This window comes from Phaethon lepturus, unplaced genomic scaffold, assembly GCF_000687285.1.
Source record: "Phaethon lepturus isolate BGI_N335 unplaced genomic scaffold, ASM68728v1 scaffold19916, whole genome shotgun sequence".
NCBI classification, from domain to species: domain Eukaryota; kingdom Metazoa; phylum Chordata; class Aves; order Phaethontiformes; family Phaethontidae; genus Phaethon; species Phaethon lepturus.
In genome coordinates, this window is record NW_010548371.1 from 4,111 (window position 1) to 27,215 (window position 23,105).

At 40.7% G+C, this 23,105-nt stretch overlaps 1 protein-coding gene across 1 annotated transcript in view; it reads left to right on the forward strand.

Annotated features, from left to right (window-relative positions):
- Positions 1-7,082: 7,082 nt before the first annotated feature.
- TFAP2D (transcription factor AP-2 delta (activating enhancer binding protein 2 delta)) overlaps positions 7,083-23,105 on the forward strand; it is a gene marked incomplete at its 5' end in the record, with an annotated part of 32,740 nt that continues 16,717 nt past the window's right edge. The window contains 3 exons of the mRNA XM_010289944.1: positions 7,083-7,248; positions 9,578-9,696; positions 16,825-16,966. Of these exons, the coding sequence (XP_010288246.1) occupies positions 7,083-7,248; positions 9,578-9,696; positions 16,825-16,966 (427 nt within the window). The remainder of the gene's footprint in view (positions 7,249-9,577; positions 9,697-16,824; positions 16,967-23,105) is intronic.

Sequence of the window (23,105 nt, forward strand, 5' to 3'; positions counted from 1 at the left end):
ACAGAGGGGCGGTGGAAAGCCCCTGGGTAGAGATCTCACCTGTTTTGGGGGTCTGTGCTGCTCCCCTCTCCTGCTGAGGAAGAGATTGTGTATTACGTGTTTTCTGTCTCCCTTTGCTCCATTCCGAGCTGTGGGCTGTCGTGACTCCTGTGGGCTGTCGTGACTCGCACAGTCCTGGCTTGGCTTGTCTCAGCGGAGATTTCGGGGCCACGCACACACGGGGTGCACACCACGCAGAGCAGTCCTCGGCATCCCGCAAATTCAGCAACAAACTGGAACAAACGCAGGGAGCAAAGTGTGTAGAAGCACAACGCAAGCGGACACACACCAGACACACACAGAGACACACGACACGCAGCCTGCCAGTGCCTCTTGCGGGGAGCACGGCTCCCCCCTTCCCGCTCCGGCATCACTCGCTCTGCCCCACGCAGAGCCCACTCGTGGGACACCCCCGGGGAGCACCTCAAACTTTTACCACACCTTCACACACACAAGCCACGCCACACACAGCCTGCCCAAGCCTTCATCCTGCCACACGGAGAGTCCGGAGGCACTGAAAAGTGCTGGTGAGTTGTTATGGCTTTTTTTGTTGGGGGGGGGAGGGTTCGGGTGAGTTGTTATGGCTTGTGCCATAGAGGAGTGAAGTAGATTTCTTTTGGCTCTGGTTTGGATCCTGTCCTTCACCGCAGGGGCTGTAAGAGTGCTCCTGTATCGATGTTGACACATCCCGGTAACAGAGGGTTGGTCCTGAGATTTAATGTCCTTTGGCATATTGACACAATCTTTAAAGTTGAGTTCCTGTAACAATCCCCTTGTTTATATTATCCTCTTTTCCACCATAATATCTGGCATCTCCCAAGATATTTTTTTAACACTATCTAAACTTAACACTCTTAACAGCCTTAAAAACTGTGTGTAGCGAAGAAGCTGGTCTTAAAAACGGCTGACCATCCCCTCAGTCCTACTGAATCTTCTGGTTTATATTAAAAAAACAAACAAACAACAAAAAGCAACCATGTTTTGTGCATGCAGGCATGTCTTTGTTTTCTTAACATGAACGTTGCAGTATGGGACATTGTCTGAGAATTGTCAACGTTCATGGAACGAGCTGATTTACATGACTACTTACATGATGCAAAGTTTGTTAACTTCAGTGAAACCAAAAGAATAACTGAGGAAAAAAGCAGTACTTACTATTTTTCCTGATCAATGTAGATGAGTTTTAGAATTTTGAATATTTAGCTCCTGAGATTAATGACTGAGTGATGTGAGGATAATTTGGAGAATATTTTAAATTGCTTATAGACCTCTGGGAACTGAACATGGGATTAAATAATACTGATAAACTCTCTACAGTTAACTGCTTGCTTAAATTTATTAATTGCTAGGGGAAAAAAAAGGTGAGGAGAGGTAGATTTTCATGTCTTCATTTTGTAAAACACTGTAAACTTCCTAGAATTTTAGAACAGAACGGCAAATATACTGTAAGCTGGAGACTCCTACTAACAGCACCTGTAGATATAAATAATAGACTAATAAAAAGCATAACATGTTATTAATATTTTATATAAGATTAATCTGTAGGTACTCACGCATGCTCATATTTAATAATGTACACAAGCACACAAACATGCATATATCCTGAAAAACAAAATAAACTGTACTTCTGTGCTGTTGTCACCAGTATATTATGATGTTTCTTTCCATAATTCATGATATTTATAGGTGAAAATCTTGGAGAAAGGGACTACCTCTTCTTCAATTAATATAAAATACCCATCGTATTGCAGTTGTTATGATTAACAAGTGAGAAATGACTTTGCAGAGTGTAAGGATGTGTGTATATATACAAAACTATAAACACATGTTCAAAAACTATATTTATATCTAAAGTGCAAAAAAATCATCCAGTGACATCAATGGGTATTTCTCTCTTTCATTCCTACTAAGGCAATAACATTACTTATGAAAAGCATAAAATATGTGAGAATATGGATTTTGTCAATTAAAAAATACTCAAATATTTAACTCCACAAGCATCAGGGAGGTTTACATTTCAGCAGATGCCCAAGCACATAACTAAATCAGAATAAATCATCTTACTCCAGCCACCCTATTGTCTTCTTCATCTTACAAAGGGAAACCTATAATCAAAACAGACCAAGCTCTTTTTGCATCATGCGTTATTGGGATTTTCATTGTGTTGACAAGACTGTTGGGTTAGAGTATGGCTCTGTTCTCGCTGCTGTCATCTACACAACCCATCATCAGCTTGTGTTGGCATTTTGTACTGACTTGTGCTATTTGATGGGGAGACAGGAATAAAGAAGGGAAAATGCTCTCCCGATGTTTGCTGTGACTACCTTTTGCAGTACCACATAGCCTAACTTTTGTTCATCCTAGGCTTGGGAAACAAAGCAAAAACACAGTTCACACAAAGGAGTACATTGTGCTGAGCGTGAACCAGTCAGCTAGAGGTAAAAGGATTGAGCCCTAAAAGTAAGCAAAGAAAAATGAACGTAGTCTTTTGCTATCCTTTCCCTCAGACCACTTGACAATAAGAATGGAATGGAATGGAATGGAATGGAATGGAATGGAATGGAATGGAATGGAATGGAATGGAATGGAATGGAATGGAATGATTAGGGTTGGAAAGGACCTCTAAAAGTCATCTAGTCCACCCCCCATGCAATGAGCAGGGACATCTTCAACTAGATCAGGTTATATATTATCTTCTTAGGAGACTGGGTAGCTGAGGCGATTCAGTATATGGCAGTATCGGGTCCCAGGTCTTTCACCCAAATGTGGTCTGCTGCACAAAGTGTATCGCTTCCTCTCCCATCTTTTTCTTTTCAAACAAACATATTTATTGAAATCAACATGAAGTTGATAGATCAGAAGGTAAAACTCTGTGATGAAGAAAGGAGAAATAATTGAATGGAGCTGGATAAAAGAGAAGCCCTGAAGAAATGTTTGTGTGCCTGAAAGCTCCCCGTCTTTCTTTTTTTTCCCCCCAAATCTATCAGTTGCAATAAAAGGTATTCCCTCTTTGTCCAGATCTTGTCTTGCTTGTGTCTTTAGATCTCTGTGGCTTTAAGAGTACAACTATCACCATTTACAGTCATCTCTAACACAGTATCTTATGGCAACAGATGATGTCAGACCAGACCACGCAATCACTTTCCTGTGGGAATAAACAGTTGCTCTAAAAAGAGTGTTTTTGACATTCACAGGCCCATTTCATGTGGTGCTCGGAGCATGAAATTGCTGAGGCAATCTGCTGGATGATCCTACCAGTTACCTCACCTTCTGCTTGCCCTCATTCTTTTTCCTAGCCTTGCAATAGGACCAGTGGTGTGGGTACCTGGTCAGGGAGCAATGGCCACAGTTTTCCCTTTCTATGTATGCTGGTGGGCACATTACTTTACTGTGGCTATGCGTGGGGCTCTTCATCTGACGAGCTGATGGTGTCTTATGTATCCCGGCACCAGAAGTTGGTCTGTAAAGATTTCTAAAGCAATTAAAATCTGCCAAGAGGAATAGGGATGTCCAGGTTGAACTGCTAGACTCATGACAGGCATTATTTCCATTCTATTTTTGAGGGCATTTTCTTCTGCTTCATCAGCTGGTGTCTAATAGCATCCCACCTCTCAAATACCCTGTTATGGCAAGACCAGGTCAACAGCTGAGCAAGGATTGGCTTTTCCAACAACACCTACAGTGGCACTGGGTTGGTGGGAAAGAAATCTGGTTGTTGCCAGTCCTGTTTAGCACAACATAAAAAATGCCTTGTCCCCTCCCCATTGACATATATCTCTTCACAAAATCATTTGTCCACTCTAATGCATGATCAGAATACGGGGGAAGAAGTACACTGAAGTGTGTGTGTTTGGCAAGAAACCTAACCCTTCATCTTCCAGTGTGGTTACATTTATCATTTCCTTTCTTTTTCCAGCAGCCCTCCCTTTGTTTACCATCATCCCTTTTTCTGTTTACCACCTGGTGTAAAGGCCAGGACCATCCATTTCCTGTCCAAGGTGGTGTTTGTGGTAGGAGATCTGTGCCTTCAAAACTGCACACAGCTTGTGACAAAGACATAGCTTCATCTAGAAAGGCTCTCTGTTGCTGTGTCAATGAATAATTAATATAGTGAAATAATTGTATGCAACAGATTTTGCCTTCTTGTAATTTGCAACTTTTTCTCCATGTTTCTGGAAAGCAAATGACTTAGACTTGTTGTTTTCTTTTACTTTTAACCCATACCTGGCTCACATGGAATTACTTTGTTTAAGATCCTGTTCCATAGACATGATATTTTAAAATATTTTAGACTGTAAACAACCTTCTACTAAATAGTAATGAGAATTGTTCCAGTAAATTCTGCTTAGGGTAGCAGCAGCTGCCGGGTAACAGGTTTTTGGATTAAAGGAACAATTATTTATCTGGCATAAATGATGCACATACTGGCTTAACCTGGCAAGAAGATAAATTTCAATATGACACTGATTTCAATACAGTCTCATTTATTATGTAATTTATCGACTTCTTGAAGTAAATAAATATGTACACATTGCTACTGTTTTCTTGACATGTATATATGTACAGGTGTGTATATATATTTTGTGGCAGGAGATACCAAACAAACAAATCTACTCAGTGTTAACACTCTTCACAAATGTACCTGACAGACCAGAAGTTTGAAAATTTAAAATATTGATACTTACAGATACTTTCAAAATATTGAAAATACTTACAGGTTTCTGTGCAGCCCTGCCTCAGATATGAGAAATAAAAAACCCCAAAACCCCTAAGCCCAAACACCAAAACAATAAAAAAACTCCAAAAATTTCAGGCACATGGCACCAGATTTCTGTATTTGAGCATATAAGCTCATGAATTGTAGCTTTGAGCTGTGCAAAACTGTACATAAGTGCCTTTGATGTGTCTATATGTTTGGTGATGCATGATTTGTCTCTACATTGTGTCTAAGAAGTGGACATTAATATCTACCTTGTAGCATAATTAGAAAAGCAATAAAATATCCTCCTGTACCAAGTCAGGATCTCACCCATCTGGGATTTATACCAAGAGATGTTCTTTTCTGGTTTTGCTGTCAGCACAAATGTTTAAATATACCTTCAAGAGCTGAAATATTTGGAAAGAAATTCTGTTTGCCTTATGTAAGCAAGCAGTAGTCTGCCTTTAATGAAGTTTCATCCTTCAGTTATATTCCTCCATCTCTGCTAAAACTGAAACATGCATAGTCATCTGAATTTTAAGAGGGATTACATGTGGAAGAAGATGAAGTAAAGGTGTTAGGTTCTTGTCTGAAGTGAGCTATTCCTCTTCTCTTCTCTTCTCTTCTCTTCTCTTCTCTTCTCTTCTCTTCTCTTCTCTTCTCTTCTCTTCTCTTCTCTTCTCTTCTCTTCTCTTCTCTTCTCTTCTCTTCTCTTCTCTTCTCTTCTCTTCTCTTCTCTTCTCTTCTCTTCTCTTCTCTTCTCTTCTCTTCTCTTCTCTTCTCTTCTCTTCTCTTCTCTTCTCTTCTCTTCTCTTCTCTTCTCTTCTCTTCTCTTCTCTTCTCTTCTCTTCTCTTCTCTTCTCTTCTCTTCTCTTCTCTTCTCTTCTCTTCTCTTCTCTTCTCTTCTCTTCTCTTCTCTTCTCTTCTCTTCTCTTCTCTTCTCTTCTCTTCTCTTCTCTTCTCTTCTCTTCTCTTCTCTTCTCTTCTCTTCTCTTCTCTTCTCTTCTCTTCTCTTCTCTTCTCTTCTCTTCTCTTCTCTTCTCTTCTCTTCCCCTTCCCTTCCCTTCCCTTCCCTTCCCTTCCCTTCTCATTAGGGAATTTAGATTACAAACTAAATTTTTTAAGCATAATAAAGTAAGCTCTTGCTGTGCAAAATTATTAAGCTGTTCAGAAGAAAGAAGAAATTATCATGATAGTTTAAACAATACAGTATCTTTCCTTTAAACATGCATGATGAGCACAGATTCATTCTGCTGTAAGGACTTCATATCATTGTCCTCACAGAAACCATCTGAAGTCCTTCTAGTAGTGCATTGAATTACATGATATTTTATATCACTGTTATGTGCAGGTCATTCTTTTTTCTCATCTTTCCCCCAGGGAAAAACTGTGCATGCAGTGGTAAGATTTATGTCTTCTACAGAATTTTCTATTGTAGTTAGATTGGAGAGGGCAGGTCAAAGAAAAGTGTTTTGCTCTTGGTGATAAAGTACGTGCTAGTCGCTAAGATTTTTTTTTCTGGCAGTTTGTACTATCCTCCTGGATCAGTTGCAGAGAAAGTTTTCTCTCTTGCTCTCTCACATACTAACTAAGTTAAAAGCTCGATTTTGCCTGAGGAGTTATTGATCACAGTCTTCATTGAAAGATTTGGTGATCATTCGGCAGTTTTAGACATAGGCCAAGTAATTGCCACTTTCAAGAAATAAACAATTCCAGAACTAACCTGAGATAAACTGTTGTAGCTCAATAGATTTCAATCATTAACATCAGCTGAGGGTTTGACCTAACTTTAGAAGGAGTATATGAGAGTTCAAAGGTGTGGAAAGTTGTTCTGCCTGCAAATCACTGCAAACCTATAATGCCATTGCATTTTTGTTATCCTAAATTCTGCTATGAGAATTAAAATGAACATTTCTCTTTAGAACCAATGTCCTAAATTTTTCACCAACTGTAATTTTTAAAATCCTGAGTGATACCTGAATTTGGTTCAATCTTATGTTGTTAATCATACTAGATACAAGACTCAAAAGATTGACGATATGTAATTTTTACTGAGCATGAAATCACATGGGGTAGCCATTTGATCTAATTTGACTGTAAAGTTTTTAAGATCTAATAGTTTACTTTTCCCAGACTGAATTTTCAATCCATTCATCTTTCTCAAAACAACAATGTGATGAAATATTTAAAAACAAAGACAAAACCACCTCCCCAAAATACTCCAAAAACCCAAACAAAACCAACAATAAAACCAACACAGATGAACAATAGAATTGTTCTTCATGACTGAATTTGTCAAAACATGGCATATGAAGTTTCCCCCACTCTAAATTTTGTTTTGTAGGTGGCACCTGCGTTGTTAACCCCACCGACCTGTTCTGCTCTGTTCCTGGTCGTTTATCTCTACTCAGCTCCACTTCGAAGTACAAAGTGACCATTGCAGAGGTGAAGAGGCGCCTTTCACCACCAGAATGCCTCAATGCTTCCCTCTTAGGAGGTATTTTGAGAAGGTAAGTTGAAGGTGAGAGTAACAGGTCCCAGACAGTGCCGCAATTTCTGTAATTTTTTTCCTACAAATAGGTTTTGTTCTTTTTCCCCACTTGGATAGGTGGCCACTGTTTGGGAAAACAGAAGGAGGTGGATTGGGAGTGAACACTGTCTCTAGGGAAATTTTCAATAAATGACAAAAATGAAGATTGTGTTGACATTTTTCACAGAAAGTTTACATTTTTCAGTGAACTGATTTTTTTTTACCCCCTCAGTTCAGCTACACATCAGAGATGGATAGATGTTCACTTTGCCTTGTTTTGAATGAAAAAAAATGCAAACCCTCAGTGTGTGGAAAATTTCACCAGAGCTACAAATCTGACCTCTTGTTGAGAAATTATCTCAAAGTAAATTGTTTTACCAAGTGTAGTTACAGCCCTTACTCATCAAAATCTTAAAACACAGAAGGGTAAGGATGCCTTTTTCTCCCATTCTTCCTTGCATGCCTTTTGAGTACAGAAAAGATAGACTTAGCAGAATACGCTGGTTTTATTTTACTCGTTGTGATATACTGGAGGAGAAACAACTAATTAGGTAAAATTTTGCCTCTGACCCTTCACTGACCAGAGTAGACACCTGGAGTAGCAGAGAGGAGGAAAGTGGCAGACTGTTCCTCACATTGCAAGTGGAAAACAAGGAGGCAAATGTAATTCAGCCGGGCACATGTAAGTCGCAATGTCCCTGAGGCATCAGCTTAGATGGCATAAGCTACTTGAATGCCCTTTGGTCAAAGCTAGCTGGAAAGTCATAGGCTATTTCACTGCTGTCACTGAAGGCCACATTGATCCCCGAACTGATACCAAAAGTCATTTTAACCAACCTGTGATATTCTAAGCTATGTTGTAGTCCAAGGTCTGTCTCGAGCCATCTGGCCGAGTAAGGACTATAGATTGTAAAATTGTTTAAAGGGCATAAGCCTTATTTACTTGCTTCTACAGGCATTGAAATCCAAATCTAAATCCACAAAAGTTTTCCTCTGTTACTGCTTCACCTTGGAGAGGCCTTCAGCTAATAGTCACAGAAATATTCACTCTAAATACTCATACCGCAGGCTTCCCCAATACCAGTACAAGCTAGTAAGAATGCAAGAGCATCAGCCTGAACATGTGGACTCATTTCTCTCTTCTGTTAAAATGCTAGAATGATCCCCATAATTTTTTGACCCAGACCAAATCAACCTCTTCCAAATCAACCCTGGGCATGGTTCAGGAGTTAGCAAAGGCCAGGGACTAGTCCCAGCCAACAGTTTGGATGTACTAATTCTGTTTTATGAAGCAGAAAGTGTAAATGAATAGACTTGGTCAGGCTATACCTGTAGGTGTCACAACAAGAGAACAGACTCAAACACTCTGTAGCTGACCAGCAGAGGTGTAGCAAAACCAAATCACATTCATGGTTTGCCTGAGACCTGGCAGGGTTGGTTTTGTATCCTGTCAGCAGTCACTGTCTAGGTGTTTTCTCAACTAGCTTTTCTTCAGAATAAACCGTTCTCAGAAAACATTTCCTGACATACAAGATGGTCAAAGTTGTGGTATCTTTTACTGGGCAAAAATGACCATCCAAATGGTGGTATTCCAAGTTTGGTTCCTTCCTCTACCTGAAGGAACTTGAACCTGCACCTCAAAACATCTAGTCAGGCATGCTTAATACTCATTGATTGATTATTCTAAACTGAGGGCTCCTCAGTCTCATTCAGGGCTAATTAAATATTTGTTGGATAAAAGCAAAGGTGTAACTGTATTGATGACTATTATTTAATGACCAGGTCATTCATTTGGGATGGAGGAGCTCTGGGTTCCAGTCACTGCTCTATTCAGTGTTTCAGCTGAATTAATTATTTGCTGCCAGCTGGTTGCTGCATTCGTTGAAAAGACACAGGTTAAACTTCCTTCAGGCTGAGCAAGTAATTGAACCTACATCTGCTGCATAAGTGGATATGTCTCAAATGCTGAAAAGCAGGTGTGGGGTGCACCAGGAACCATTTTGTCAGAACAAAGTGATGTAGGCATTTGGAATAGGGGCATAGATAATCAACCATGGCTGGGATTTTAGCTTCAGTAGTTCCTATTGTCTTATCCTTCTTCCTTGTAGGTATTGGGCTTTGCAGACTTACATAGGGCAAGCAGGGCATTAAGAATACAACTCTCAAAGATTTTCCATTGATGTCATTAGTGCAGGCATTACCCCACACATTTGTCAATACAGTGTGTCCAATTTCTAGACTTATATTAATATGGGGAAAAAAGTGCAGAATAAAGACCTATTTCTCTCCCTACTGTTCTCTTGTGATAGAGCAAAATCCAAGAATGGAGGACGCTGCTTGCGAGAAAAATTAGACAGACTGGGACTGAATTTGCCTGCAGGAAGAAGAAAAGCAGCAAATGTCACACTCTTGACTTCTTTGGTAGAAGGTAGGTTTTGTAGTATTGCAATGTAATATAAACATAATTAAAATGTTTCCTTGTATACAACACTTTTCAGACAGAGTGTTAAATATCATAATCTGTATTTTGTACAAAGAGGAGAACTGACTTGCCTAAAGCCACAGACAGAAAAAGTGGCAAAATGGAAGTTCACCCTGAGATGTCTTGGCTACCTGCAAGTGGTCCTGCAGTTTCCTCAGCATTGATCTGCGCTTTCTGTGCTGGGATCTGACTTACAAATCGATGATCCAAGTGCTCTTGGGAGAGGGTTGAATGTCTTATACTAACTATAAGTAGGTTTGTTTATCTTCCTTTTTTTTAGCTTGTGAATTTCCTGGAGCTGATCCAAATGTGATTTTTTTTTTTTTTTCCCATAAGAAGGCATAATATTTAGACAAGACTTTTCCCCACACACATAAATGAATGAAATCTGTTTTCAGATAAACTCTAGACAAGCCCAGGAGATATTTTCTTGGCCTTTATTTGTACTTTAAATATCATTCACCAAATACTGCTGGGCTCTTCAAACCTTCAGCTGGGAGATGCAGGTTCAAACCCCTCAAGCAAAGGGAAGAAACTCTACCTGAATCTCTTCTATTCTGGGTGAATCCATTAAGTACTGGGTTTGTTGTCTGGCTGCAAGTAACAGCTCTGTGAATTTCAGATTCCTGCTCCTTGGTGTTGAGAGCACTCAGCTCATCCTAAAGGTCAACACCTTCTAGAATCATAACCTGAAAGGTCTACACAGACCTAGGCAAGTAAGCTGAGGTCTCAGCAGATGTTACCACAGAATCACAGAAAGGCTAAGGCTGGAAGGGACCTCTGCTGATCTTCTAGTCCAACCTTCCTGCTCAAAGCAGGGTCAATTAGAAGAGGTTGCTCAGGACCTTGCCTAGTCAGGTTTTTAATATCTCAAAAGATGGAGAAAGAGTGCTGAATCCACAACAATGGAAGTTTTTCACCAAGAGAAGGGACTGAGGTTCTCAGGGGCCACTGAGCACAAAGAACTACAATGGGGCTGCTCTGAAATACAGGTGTGTCCGTATCACACCTGCTTGTAATAAAAAGAAAGTCATAATAGAGTTATAGTCTTAGAAAAGGGAATTTTCTCCCCCAGTTTAGAGGAGTAAGGGCTGTTCCTACCCTCAGAGTCCTTCTTGGGTCTTAGCAGGGAAGAATAAACAAAGCTATGTGGCCAGCTACTCATTCATTAGAAGAGAGTGAGAGTGAGGAAGACCTCTTTCAATTGCTGGCCCGGGATTGATGGTAAAGCATCTTTACTTACAGTAAAAATAAGTCAGAATTAGATTCCTTTTCCCCAGGGATGGAGCTGTGCTTCCTCCCTGCCCTTTAGTCAAAGCCAATAGCAAACCTATTATCAAGCCTACGGTATTGCTTTTGTTCTTGGACTGTCTTAATGTGAGTTCTAAAGACACATACTGAGGAGTCTGAGCTCATTTTGACAGAGATCTGTTTGCCTAGACATCCTAATAACAGATTTTGTCTACTGGAATTTTTGGGAAAGGCACCACCATGTGTGTTAACATTCCAACAGAAAACAAAATGAAGCTCATTTTCTGCCTATGTAACCAATCCTCAGTCAAACTCGGCAGTGCTCATTGAATTCGGTGTGGTACAAACTGTCCTCCCTTTGTACATGCAGATATTACTTCCAAGTGGTACTAAGTTGTAGCATGAAACAGACCCTTCAATGCCTCCTGCTGCTGGAGGAGACAGAAATGAAAAGGCACAGGCTTATTCTGGGTTTTAGAGTAGAAGAAAACCTGAAGAAAACAGCACTGTTCTTTTAATGTGTGATGTCAATATATAAATCGACATAATGATTTATTAGTTTTATTAAATCCCTAAATATCATGTGCACTGTGTGGACTTCTCATAAGGACCCAGGATTGTGTCACTCTGGATTACTTTAGATTGTTCTAAGTTTATTATTACTGAAGGTCCTCACAGTCTTCAGTGTATCAAGGCCTTTAATATCACTATAAGGTAGGAACGTGCTCAAGATTTTGAGTATCTGTTCGAGGTAAGAAAAGGCAAAATTAGTTGTATGGTGATTAGGTACATTGACCAAAGCTGTCTTAGTCTGTCTTTCAAGACATAAGACTTCTCTGCCTCTAAATAGACTAAAATCTTTGAGTTTTGGGGTGTACTGCTAAGTTCCACAGAGGAACTGGAGTGAATTTCTAAGCTATGGTGCTCATGTGAAGATCCAGACTTTTATGAAAATTATTCTGTGGCCCCTTGTTTTCTGCAAACTTACTTCTTTGGGAGTTCAGCAAGGCCGCTGGCTGTTTACTGTTATACTTATTTTGGTCGAGTTGCATCTTTAGTGTCTTTAGTAGGGACTTCTGGGGCTCAGAGTAGGAACTGTTTGACAGATCAGATCTGTTCTTTACGTTGTTATCCACATGAATCGGCACAATGGGTGCAAAGACAGACTGGGAAAATGGGCTCAGCATTGCAAGACTCCACAGCAGTATGGGACATCGCTTTGTGCAACCTGTAGGTGAGGGATGCCCTCTAGTGCCTAGATTAGACGAAGGGAAAGGTCTGTTTTCTTACCAGCTCTAAAAGGAAAATTCCTACATCTTAGCTGATGTAATAAAGGCTCCTCCATTAAATACCAGCGTTGCCAAGGCTAAGCCTTACTGCTGGCTCAAAGGAGTCAAGAGCCTCTCCAGCAGGAGCAAGAAAGGATTTGAGAAGAGGGGAGATGTCCCCATCTGTTTGGACAGGTCACTTATAAGGCAGAGACATAGCATAAATGTTAGTGCAGATGCAGGTAAAAGCAATGCATGAATGAATTTAAAGCCATCAGATTATTTACAAAAATCAGAAAAAGCACTTACAAAAAATCTAGATTTTTTTTTCCTGTCAAACTTAATTAAGACACTAATTTTACTAGACATAGGATTGACTGTATTCATCATTTGGGGACAAAAAATCTTGAGAAAAATACGTTAGTGGTTATTTTTTTCACCCTGCTATCAACTGTCACACTTCTCCTCCACCAGCCTTTGTTTACATATCCTTCCACTTGTTCGTCCTCTCTTCTCACCCTACAAATAGAAAAAAAACTTTCCTTCTACCTCTCTTCTCCCCCTGGATACCATTTCTTCTGGGTAAAGCATCCGGAGGAGACAAAGATGAAAAGAGAATAGGAGGTTCAGATGCCGAGTGTCCCTCTCCTGGGACACAGCTTCTGCCTTCACTCTGCATAGAGGCATCTCTCACTCTCGCTAGACCCAGGGGACACCCACACTGCTCCTTGCACCTGCCCACAGAAGCCTGTCAAGGTATGCGGTTGGTCTCTCCACCGAGGCTTTCCAGAGCTGTCTCCGCCAATTCAGCTTCAACAACTGTCCTTCTCCATCATGCAAAGCTCTCTGGTCAATTGTCAAATTATATAGGAAAGGCAGTGCTGCCTATAGCTGCAGAGCTGTCTGCTGGGTTGAAGCAGTCGATGCTCAGCACCTATTCTTTGTCTCTGCAGGAGGAAAGAGCTGGAGATATCGCACACAGGGAAATTTGATTTTAGACTGAAACAAGGCAACTGGCTGTACAAGCCAAGGATTTTAGAGGTTTCTACTTCTAGTATGACTCCTCCCTGACATAAATAGTAACTAAGCAAACCTGAGGTGAAAGAGGTCAGTTCATCCAATATTTCCAACATTTCCATATTTTCTCCCTAGAATAAATGCTTGTCCAAATTATGATGCAGAAAAAGAAAGAACATCTTTTATCACATTTTGTAGAAACTACTTTCCCCCACCAAGCAGACTTATTTCCTACTGTGCAGTAATACAAGGGACTTCTATTCACTGAGATTAACAAAAAATAATATGTATAGAAGTATAACACAATCCACTTTTAAATACATCATCATTTGGTCTCAGGTCAAAATGAGATCTTTCCTCCACAATGAGATATGAAAAATAATGTTCTGCAGAACATTTTCATGTCCAATTTTCTATTTTTATTTAGAATTTGATATTGTAGTTTAAAATGCCTATTCATTATATCATATGGAAGTGCATGCTTATTTGAATACATATGTGTACTTATAATGTGCATTCCTAATATATATCAACTTTTCATTTCCAGTAAAATTTTTTTTAATATATTTTAAACATTTGTAGATTTATTTTTTTCACAATAGGTACATTTCTATATATATTTTTACCTATATGTATCCACAAGAAAATAAGTAACTTTGTTTCATTTTGCTCATAATTTTATCTCTTCATATACCATTAGCATCCAATTACAATCCCAGCTCCATGTAAAATGGACAAGTTTTATACTATTGTATCATTTTCTCAGATCATCAAAACAGTTTGTTATAATTTTCTCAGCTCTAGTAAATAATATACACCATCTTTGGAAAGATAAGTTGTAATGATAATTCATATTTCCCTTCCCTTTCTTTTTGACATTAAGTGAAAACATATAAATTTCCATCAGTTTGTTATTGACCATGTTAAATAAATGCCTACATTTCATCACATAAAGTTCTGTTCTTTTGAAGAAACCAACAATTTTCCAATGGCTAAATGCTTAAACGTTCTGCTGACTACATTCCTTGCATTGTTACTTGGGTCTGACTGGAACCAGGATAAAGCTGTCTGGGGAATGGTAATTCCACCTGATGACAGCTTCAATGGGTTTCTCTGCCTTCCATGCTGGCATGAAGACAAATCTATCAAGTGTTTTAATGGAGTTTGATTGAAAAGCAAAACCCGGTATTCATCTGCAGTTGACTTACTCTTTAAGTCTTTATTTAAGGAAGAGTAAAAGTGTAGCTGAGAGAGAAATTTTGAAGCAATTGTACAGAAATTTAGCAGCTATGGTTTAAATTTGTACCCTTTCTAATCCATAAAGAAGTCTGTGATAGACATTTTAAATACAAAATTAGCAGTCAGCAATACTCCTGTTCATTCTGAGTCACTGTTAACATACCACTAAAATCCATTTTAATTTCATTGAAAATTATTTTACTTTTCCAGAAGCTGTAAACTAAGTGGAAACAATTTCTCCTTTCAACTCAGAAATAGTGGTTGCTTGTTAACTTCTTTCTTTTTAGGCATACTGGAAATCCTATTTAAAAAATCCAAACAATACAGGTGATTTTGAGTATAATCTTCAATTTTTGCACGTAGAATTTGTTACAGCTGCAAAGATTGTTGTTGACTGGTGTTAGCAAACAAATTCCCTGGGAGTAGTGCATGTATTTTACTAATACCTAGATCCAATTAGATCAGATAAACACAACAAAGTACTTGCTTGTAGAAACAAAAGATATTTTTCTGGTAAAAATGATAGAAGGGGAGACAATAAACTCTGAAAATGTGGAGAACACAGTCTGGAATAGAGGTCAGTGCATGTGGTTCCTCATGCTGCCCCTGGCACAGGACCACTGCTCCCATGGAAGTTTCCATCTTCCTTGGCTTGGTCAGGTCTCTGCAGAGCAGACTCAGTCTTGCTGGGGATGGAATTCATCTCATCATCTCTGTTATAGTTGTATCTGTCCTCTCATGTCTCATTGTAGTCAATAAGGACAAATCAGCACTTCCGGGTGATTAACAATTAAATTAAATTAATAATAAAACACTTGAACACTTCCTCAGAAAAGCTGTGGAATATCCATGATTGGAAATATTCGAGACTAGGCTTCAAAGTCCATGAATAACCTAATATAAGTCCATGCTTTCAACAAAAGTTCCCTTCTAACCCAGACTTTTCTATAATTCCTCTGATTCACTTTTGCCTTCTTCTTTAATATGGGATGATACGCGCTTCAAGTTTTAGCTTGTCTCCATTGTCTTGAAAGTATTAGGTCAGATGTCAGTACTGACAGTTAATCAGAGGATTTCCACTGCACATGTTCTCAAAGGGAAGTGTTACAGGTCCTGCACCCCTCCTAACTGTTCACCTGGAACATCAGCCTGGTCTCCAAAGAGCCAGGATCCGATGGCAACCAAATACACAACTCTGAAAAAAAAGACAAATGAAATAAAAAACCCACAACACCCTAACGCCAAAACTGTTCCGGAGCGCATCTCTCAGTCACTCATGCAGATGTTCTTCAACATACACTTCTGACCTATTTCTACCTTCTACAATGAGATGAGAGCAAGTGTCATCTGGAAGTGCCTATTTCCCACCAGGGAAAGACTAACTTAGGCACAGATGTTCACACTCCAGGCAGCTGTGTTTGATCAGATAAATCCCACACCAAGGTTGTCAGAGTCACAGCACGCAGGCCAGAGTGCTCAGAAAACCCTAAAATGAATTCCTGGGTTGTCTAAGCTAGTGGAGAGGGACAGGTTCCCCCAGAGGTATTTGGCACCCAGCATGGAGTTGGGTTATGGTGTCCCATCTCTGTAGTGAGGTAGAGAGGTCCTCAGTGCCTGCTTCTGTCACAGACTTTGCAGAAAGCCTGATGAAGCCATGTACTCCCTTTGTCTTGATTTCCCCACCTATAAAACAGCAATTGTGATCTTCATTGTCATCCCTTTGTATTTTGTCTGGTCAATTTTGATTGCAATCTTTTTGGAAACAGGATTATTTCTTGTGCTCTACTTTGATGTCTGCTCATCTTTAGTGTGGGGCACTTGTATCGTGCGTGCTGGCTTAACACTTAAGCAAATATGCTGAAATGTATGTTACCCCCACAGCTCTGTCCTGGGGTAGAAAGCTGTTCTTCCTTTAAAGATAGAGATATTCACCAAAGGCTGAATCTCAGCTCTTCCAAGTGATTTATTCCTACCTTCCACTAATTTCCATGCCTTAAATATCAATGATGAACTGGGCTTACAAAATCTGAGCAGCTTCCCAGTACTCACTGGTGGCAGGGGTGGGACCTAAACCCAAGGGTCTTGACTAGTATTTTCTCATGAAAGGACTAACTTCCCTATCTTTGGCTGACTAAGCATGAGCAGGCCAAATGGGCTGAAACCTGTAACTGAGATTGGGAATGAATGTCTACAGAAGTGATTTGTTGTTGTATTATTATTTTTTTAATAGTGGAAGAAATTCTGTAAGCCTAATGATAATAACCCTAAAAAATAACTGACCTGTTTTGTTTGCCCACAGGGGAAGCACTACATTTGGCCAGAGATTTCGGCTACACCTGCGAAACAGAGTTCCCTGCCAAGGCAGTAGGAGAGCACATTGCCAGACAGCACATGGAACAGAAAGAGCAGACAGCGAGGAAAAAGATGATCCTAGCGACAAAGTAAGAAGGGAGGGGAAACTAAAAGAGAAATCTGTCTGTCACTTCACCATTTTGGAGCTGGGGGCTGGGGAAGGGAGGAGTGGGAGTATGGAGCTGGGATTGTGGTGACTGCTATCACAACAGTACTCACTGACAGCAAGTGAGAGCAATCTTCTCTAGAGATGCTGTGAGAGGAACCTTTTTTACTGTAATGAGGTTTTAGTGGCTATGTTCTCATTGCCTGTCGTTAAGGAGGCATGTACACCATCTCAGATGCTTTGGTTTAGATGAGAGGAGGGGACATTATTACATGGTAAGATCTATAGGACAGGAAATGGCTTTGTCTCCTCTTTGCATAAGAGCAGGAGATCTAAGCTCATACCGAAGTACCAGTTACTGTGGGATAATTATCGTTAGTCTGCTGAGGGAGAACTGGTTTGCAGAGGACAAATCCTCTCTGGATGGAAATTACAAGAGTTCCCATGAAGTCAAAGGCACTGGAACAATGTACACCAGCAGGGGAGCTTCGCTAAATCCATTAAAGACACACAGAGACACCTGACTTTGCTCTAAACAAGCCACTCACCTCCCTGGAGCAGTAACATCATGTTAAGATAACATGTCATCTAGGTTAATTAGCCTTGATGAGGGAGGAATTAGCCTTCAGGAGCCATGGGAAACAGGAATAAATAGTCTGCATGGAACAACGTAGACCTACACTAGGTGTGTGGTATGCCTGCTTGGGGCAGCCTTAAATATAATCATACCTTTCCTGCACTTACTGCTGCGTCACACGCAGTGAGGCTGCAGGAGAGCTGAGGACAGAAACCTGAGCTCTCAAACCACCGTCCGCCTTTTTTCCCCAGTGCTGGAAGTGTTTGGGAATCATCCAGGCTGGGATATATCTGACAAACAGGAATCACACTGTAGTAGGAGAGAAGGCTGACCAGCCACAGGACTGTCCCCTGTGCTTTATCTACTTGTGGGGAACAGGATTTCCAGCCTTGTCATCCCTCTTGTATCCAGAGCTCCTCGCCCTGAAGGTGACCCAGAAACATGCATTAAAACATCTCAGACTTGTGAACACCATGAAATGCAGCCTGTGATCCTTCCCTGGGGTGTTAGGCAGAGACTCATGTGGCTCAGGAGGCATTTGCCACTTGTGAAGGTGATGAGAGACCTCACTCATCATGCTCCAAAGACCCTTGTAGGGACAATTTTATTCTTACCTACATCCACACTTGTTTTAAGGACCTGGGGTTTTCAGAAACATGAGAATAAACCAGCTGGTGAGAAGTATCTCTCTGCAAGTTGTATCTCCCCATTGCTGTATAGCCCAGTAACAATCTGCCCCCCCAACTACAGAAAAGCTGATTCTACTATTGGGCAGCAAAATCTAAACAAGAGTTAAGACTGACAGTTGCCCCACCTGGAGGTTTTGCCCCATCTATAAAACGTTACTCAACCATAATGATAGAAATCTTCCCCCTTCTTTTCTGGCTTGAGGGAGAGATCACAGTACCATGGGTTGTAATAATCAGTGAGTAACTGTCATGTCCTACTTCCAAAGGCTGTCCCACTGAAGTACACATAAGAGTCTCACTACCCTTTCTCACCACTCCATACCTGCTTTCTCACCCTCCTTTACTGTTGAGGTGGGGAGTCATGGACATGTGTTACTTCTAACTCCCATGATCTTTGGGCTTGTAGGCTGTTAACCTGCACTTGTAAGGAATAAAATGTGTGTGTTTGGGTTTTTTCTCCCTTCCATCCATTAAAAGCACCAGCAAATTGATCAGAGAGGTCTGTCGATAATGCAAGGACAGACCATATCCTACTGCAGTCAGAGTGCTTGCCACAGGGACAGATGGGTCAATGTCTGTGCTACTGCTGCCCTCTCCTGCCTGGAAGGAGAACAGTGAATCCCAGATCAGTCCTGTGCAGGTACTACTACAGGCAACACAGGTCCATGACATCGTAATACTAGCATGGTATTTCCCAGCCATGCTTCCATGTGTCTGATAGTAGATACTCATTTGTCAGGAGTTTCCATTATTCACTAGACATATATAAGCTCTAGGTTTGTAATTTCAGTAATTTCACAACTGCCTTGCCTTATGCGCTTGTGAGTTATGACACCGTAAGAAGTTGTGGATTGTTATGCTGTCATCAAAAACAACACTGAAATTCCAGGGTGTTAGAATCACTCATGGCAAGCTTTGCCTATGGAAAGAACTGGTGTGCCATTGCCGGTGTGTGGATACCACTATCCACGCTGGGACAGACGTAGAAGTCTAGAACTGGTGAGATCTTCCACATGTGGAGTCTTGAGGAAGAATAAGGGGAAAGAACAAAATTATTTCCACAATACACAAGATATAGTTGAAACTCCATTCTAGATTCAGACATCCAACTTCAGTGGTTTGATTCAGTTGCCCAAACATAAGCACCTACTGCCATTTGAGATTAACTGGGTTATCCAGCTTGGTTACCAACTGCTGCTCCAGAAGCACACAGATCTCTTTTTTTAGTGTTGTATCTGCCAGTTACTATGGATGTCTTGGGTACTACCTCTCTATGTGTGGGTAACTAAATAGAGCCCATAATGTCTACAATGCAGAAATCTCTGCTGTCCAGTAGAAGCTCCCATTGTTATCAAGGACATCTATACCTTGTAATCAAGCAATCCAGCCAAAGCAATCCAGCCACCCTGAATGGAAGCAGTTCAGCTGCCATGCACAGAACTGTGGCCCATGGGCTAGTGAAGACTAAAGACTGCCACTTGAGGTAACACTCCCTTCACTGCCCTGCTCAGTCCTACCTGGCCTGAGGCTATGTTGACAGTAATATAGTGAATGAAATCAAGACCATTTTTTATCATGGAACAAACCATATCTTCCAAATATCTTCCTGATCTTCCAAAACTATCCACTAGTTGATGTAACAAGGCGGTGTCATGGTCTATTCTAAAAGTTTGATGGTCTAGACAATGAAGAATCAGAGCCTTACATGACAATTGTCATGGGAGGAAGAGATGATTGAGCTGTGTATCCAGTACACAACGCTGAACACAAGTGACAGCAAGGGCAGGATGAGAGTGAAGCAAGCTTTGATTAAGAGCTGAAAGGATAAGAAACGGTTAAACAATGGGAGAAGCCAGTCACCTATGATTCTCCTTCTCTCCACTCACCTCCTTTGACTGACTAGATGATTGTCTGGACACTCCAGAGCAAAATGATTTAAAAAAAAGACCGAATTGTTATAGTTCTGGCCAAAGGGTGCTGATACTGGTTTGTTAACCCTAGACTCTTAGAAAGCTTCAGCACAAGCCTATGCAATCCACACAGAAACAAAAAAGAAAAATCTAGGACCTGGTTTCAGAGGGTCTTTAAGCATGGGTTAGTTCATCTTGCAGAGCTGTGAGAGACCATGAATGGCTTTACAACAGGGGACAGAACCTGATCAGGTTGCATCCAGGATAGATACAGATGCAAAACTGATGAAGGCCACGTCAATAATTTCACTTGATGGAGAGGCACACTGTCCTACAGGAAACATCACAGAGTATCACAAGACGAGGTCTTCCACATGAGACAGAGCGACAGATATACACACATTTACAGGGACCAAAACAGAATAGTGTGAATAACAATTTTATTGTAGGGTTGCTTACAGCCAGTACAGGTTAATCAACATGGGGCTCATGACACTATGTGCTCAATTTGCTGGTTTTCTGAAAAGTAGCTCTGAGACTGGATGCACAGGACCTGGTGAACATCTCTCTGATACCTGATCTTTGGATGCCTGGCAGCTCTGCCACACTTGGAATATATCAGACTCATGGGCACACATTTGCCCCAGTCTTGTACTCTTCACAAGGCATTTGCTTTGGCCACTGCTGGCAATAGGATCATGGACTAGATGGGCTCTTGTTCTGATCCAGTACAAAAATTTTTATCTTTTCCTGATAATATACTGGAACATCTGACCATCTATCACAAATCATTAGTTGCCTCCCTTGCAGGAGTGACCAGGGCTCTTTTTTTAATTAATGTGTGGCCCTTAAGCATAACCATAATTCTTTGCTTTTTCAAAGTCACAGTCCAACTCAGCAAATAACTGTCAACCCCCTCCCTGTCACTTCCCCAGGTGGTGTTTTATTGGTAGTGGAGGCTCTGAGACACCACTTTGCCTGGAAATCCCCTTGAAAAAAAGTAGGTTACTGCCTTTTACAGGTTTTCATGTAGAGTGAAAAAGTTTTTTTGTTTTCTTTCAATCTGCCAACACTCAGTAAAGACTTTTGACATGTGAAGATAGAAGGGAACTTAATTGCACACTTGGTTCTGACACTTTCCCTTGTCAAAATATACAAACTTTTAAGGTGAACTTTTTCAACAGGTAGAAAGTAGAGGTTGGAGGAAGGAGAGAAGAGCGACTGGGGATAGTAGATTGTTTAGAAGCCAAAATGACTGACTGTTTTCAGTTGTTGAAAGGAAGTGTTTTTCCTCTAAGGACCTGATTCATTAAAACTGTATGCTGCATTTACATATATTTCTGCTGAATACCTCTCTTTGCCTGAAAGGCTAAGACGATGCTGTCTTTTCAAGCAGTCGGTGTCTAGGTCCATGCAGATGACAAGCGTTTACAGAAATCAGGCTTGGATGAAGTCCAGCAGCACAGCAGGAAGCAATTTTCTGCATCTCCTCTCCACTTAGTCAGGAGAGAGCTGTGGTATCCAAAGTTTATGTCCAAAACTTGCAGAACAGTGATATAATGAAGGGTAAAAACAGGTTGGTCTAGTTTCCTTGGTTGTAACTGGGCAATGGAGGACCTTCTAGAGACCAAGAAGCTGAGTTTACCCACTTATTTTCTATTATGCCCCTGTCCCAAAGGACAACAGTTACAAGGTGATAATGAAGAACTTGAACTTTTTCTAGGACCAGATGTACAAAGAGTCTTCTAACAGAAATCATGGATCAGAGGGATGCTCTTTAGTAATAGACACTAGCCCCAGGCACAAGTAATTCCATTTATGTTAACAAAGTAAAGCATGCACACGCTGAGTCATCAGATTGCAATTGTCTATATTATTAAAGCCTTAGAATGGCTCCTTGAACTGTCACAAATATCTTCTGGGCATGTCCTGGGAGTTAGCCCACACCAGGGTCCATTCTTAGGATGCCACCCTGTTTAGGAGGCCAGAAGAACATAAATATATGGACCTTACCAGAAGGTGACAACTGGCATGAGGATGTGAGCATTTACTCGGTGGCACTGTTTATTAGGTTACATGTAGTCAGTGTGACAAGTATTAGGTCAATCCAACTGAGTGTCAGGCTGGTATCAGGCAACCAAACTGAGTGTTCTGACCATCTAGTGGGCATCATGCCCTCCTGACCCCACATTAAGGGCCTGTTGTTCTAATAGAGTCAATCGAGAATGGTGTGCTCATTTGGAGAAGTCCTGAAAGAGAAATCCAGACACCTCTGCTTTTATTAATTAACTGTATCATAAACTAATTGAAAATAAGTGGTGTCTCTACTCTTCCATGGTCCAGATAGTACTCTTCTGTAGGCATGCACTAGATGGACCCTGTTTGATTTCTTTAAAAAAATCCACATTGGTAGAACATTCCATTTGCAAACTAGCCCAAAACAACAATATCACAAGAATGAAAAAAAACTTATTTTCAGGTCTCTCTTAGTATTAGATCCTATATAGAGTTATCCTAGGGGATGATTTTAACCTCCAGGTGCTGAGGCATCCTGAGAAGCAGAGGGAGAGGGAAGACAGCAAGACCATCCATCCTTTCCAAAGAAGTGTTACTATGCTGGTGGGAGATCAGGCAAGACAGTGCCCGAGTTCCCATTGCAAGATGCCAAACTGGGGTCCCAGTTCCTACCTACTGAAAGTGTGTATTACCTGGGAAACCATCACAGAGAAAAAGTGGAGATGATGGGATTTGCCTCATTTGCTTATCTGTCGTGTAAACTGAGTTCCTCCTACAGTCACTGGAGAGAGTCACTGTTAGGATGCAAGTCCTCTGGACTGCTATAGACATCTACTTTAGGCTGCCTGATACATGGTTGAAATGTATAACAAATGTTTCAATAAGAAATTTAAATAGCTGCCTCTGGAATTAATTCTTATGCTGGACAGA